Genomic DNA, 824 nt, shown 5'->3' with positions numbered 1-824 from the left:
AGGTAAAGATATGTGGATTGAACAAATGTCCCATACACCTACAATTAGACATGGCACAAAAGTCTGTGAAGTATTTTTGTCCTGAATGACATAAATAAATTATTGCATAGTTTGCATTAGAAATCACCTCATAAATATATATGTATGCAATATTTTTGATCGTATCCAAGGTAGTCATGTCCTCATCATTCTCAATAACCCAAAGTGTTTCAATCTTGCGCCTAATGGCATTCTGTTTAGGAAGATTAATGCCCTGGCTGTTTTGCACTTTAATACGTTGGTTATTGGTCTCGGACATGTAATAATATTGCAGACGCATTACCGATGCATGGATCATCTCATATGACAAATAGATAGACTTCTTTCCAGCCTGCTAAGAAGTTCAATAAACTAAATCAAATGGTTGTTTTTTTTAATCAGCGTCTTTTGTGCGGGCTTCAGTGCTGTAACTGAAGGTGCACTTGGGGTCAGTGCTGTAACCCCCACAATTAATCCCCTTCAAGCATCTCCAATCGCTGCCTAAACCGAACAAGCCATACCTCCAAGCCGCAAACCCATCTTCCCCTAACCCAAGCAAACCGCGCACCACCATGTTCCTCACGAGGTTAGAATCGACCCTTCTCAGTCAAAAATCTTCACAGCCCCGACCAGCTGCTAAATTCCGCGCCCGCGGTGTTGTCACTGCTGTGAATTTTTCATCTTATTTCGGGATAAATTTTGTTGTTGGGTTGTTTCGCGCAGGACGGAGTACGACCGCGGCGTGAACACCTTCTCGCCGGAGGGACGGCTATTCCAGGTCGAGTACGCCATCGAGGCCATCAAGG

General features: G+C 43.7%; 1 protein-coding gene across 1 annotated transcript in view; it reads left to right on the top strand.

Annotated features, from left to right (window-relative positions):
• The first annotated feature begins 456 nt into the window (after positions 1 to 456).
• LOC119308086 (proteasome subunit alpha type-5) overlaps positions 457 to 824 on the top strand; it is a 5,808-nt gene continuing 5,440 nt past the window's right edge. The window contains exons 1-2 of the mRNA XM_037584199.1: positions 457 to 604; positions 742 to 821. Coding sequence (XP_037440096.1) covers positions 591 to 604; positions 742 to 821 — 94 coding nt within the window. The 5' untranslated portion in view covers positions 457 to 590. The remainder of the gene's footprint in view (positions 605 to 741; positions 822 to 824) is intronic.

The sequence above is a fragment of the Triticum dicoccoides genome, chromosome 5B (genome assembly GCF_002162155.2).
Source record: "Triticum dicoccoides isolate Atlit2015 ecotype Zavitan chromosome 5B, WEW_v2.0, whole genome shotgun sequence".
Classification (NCBI taxonomy): Eukaryota; Viridiplantae; Streptophyta; class Magnoliopsida; order Poales; family Poaceae; genus Triticum; species Triticum dicoccoides.
This window is presented reverse-complemented; position numbering and strand designations above follow the sequence as displayed.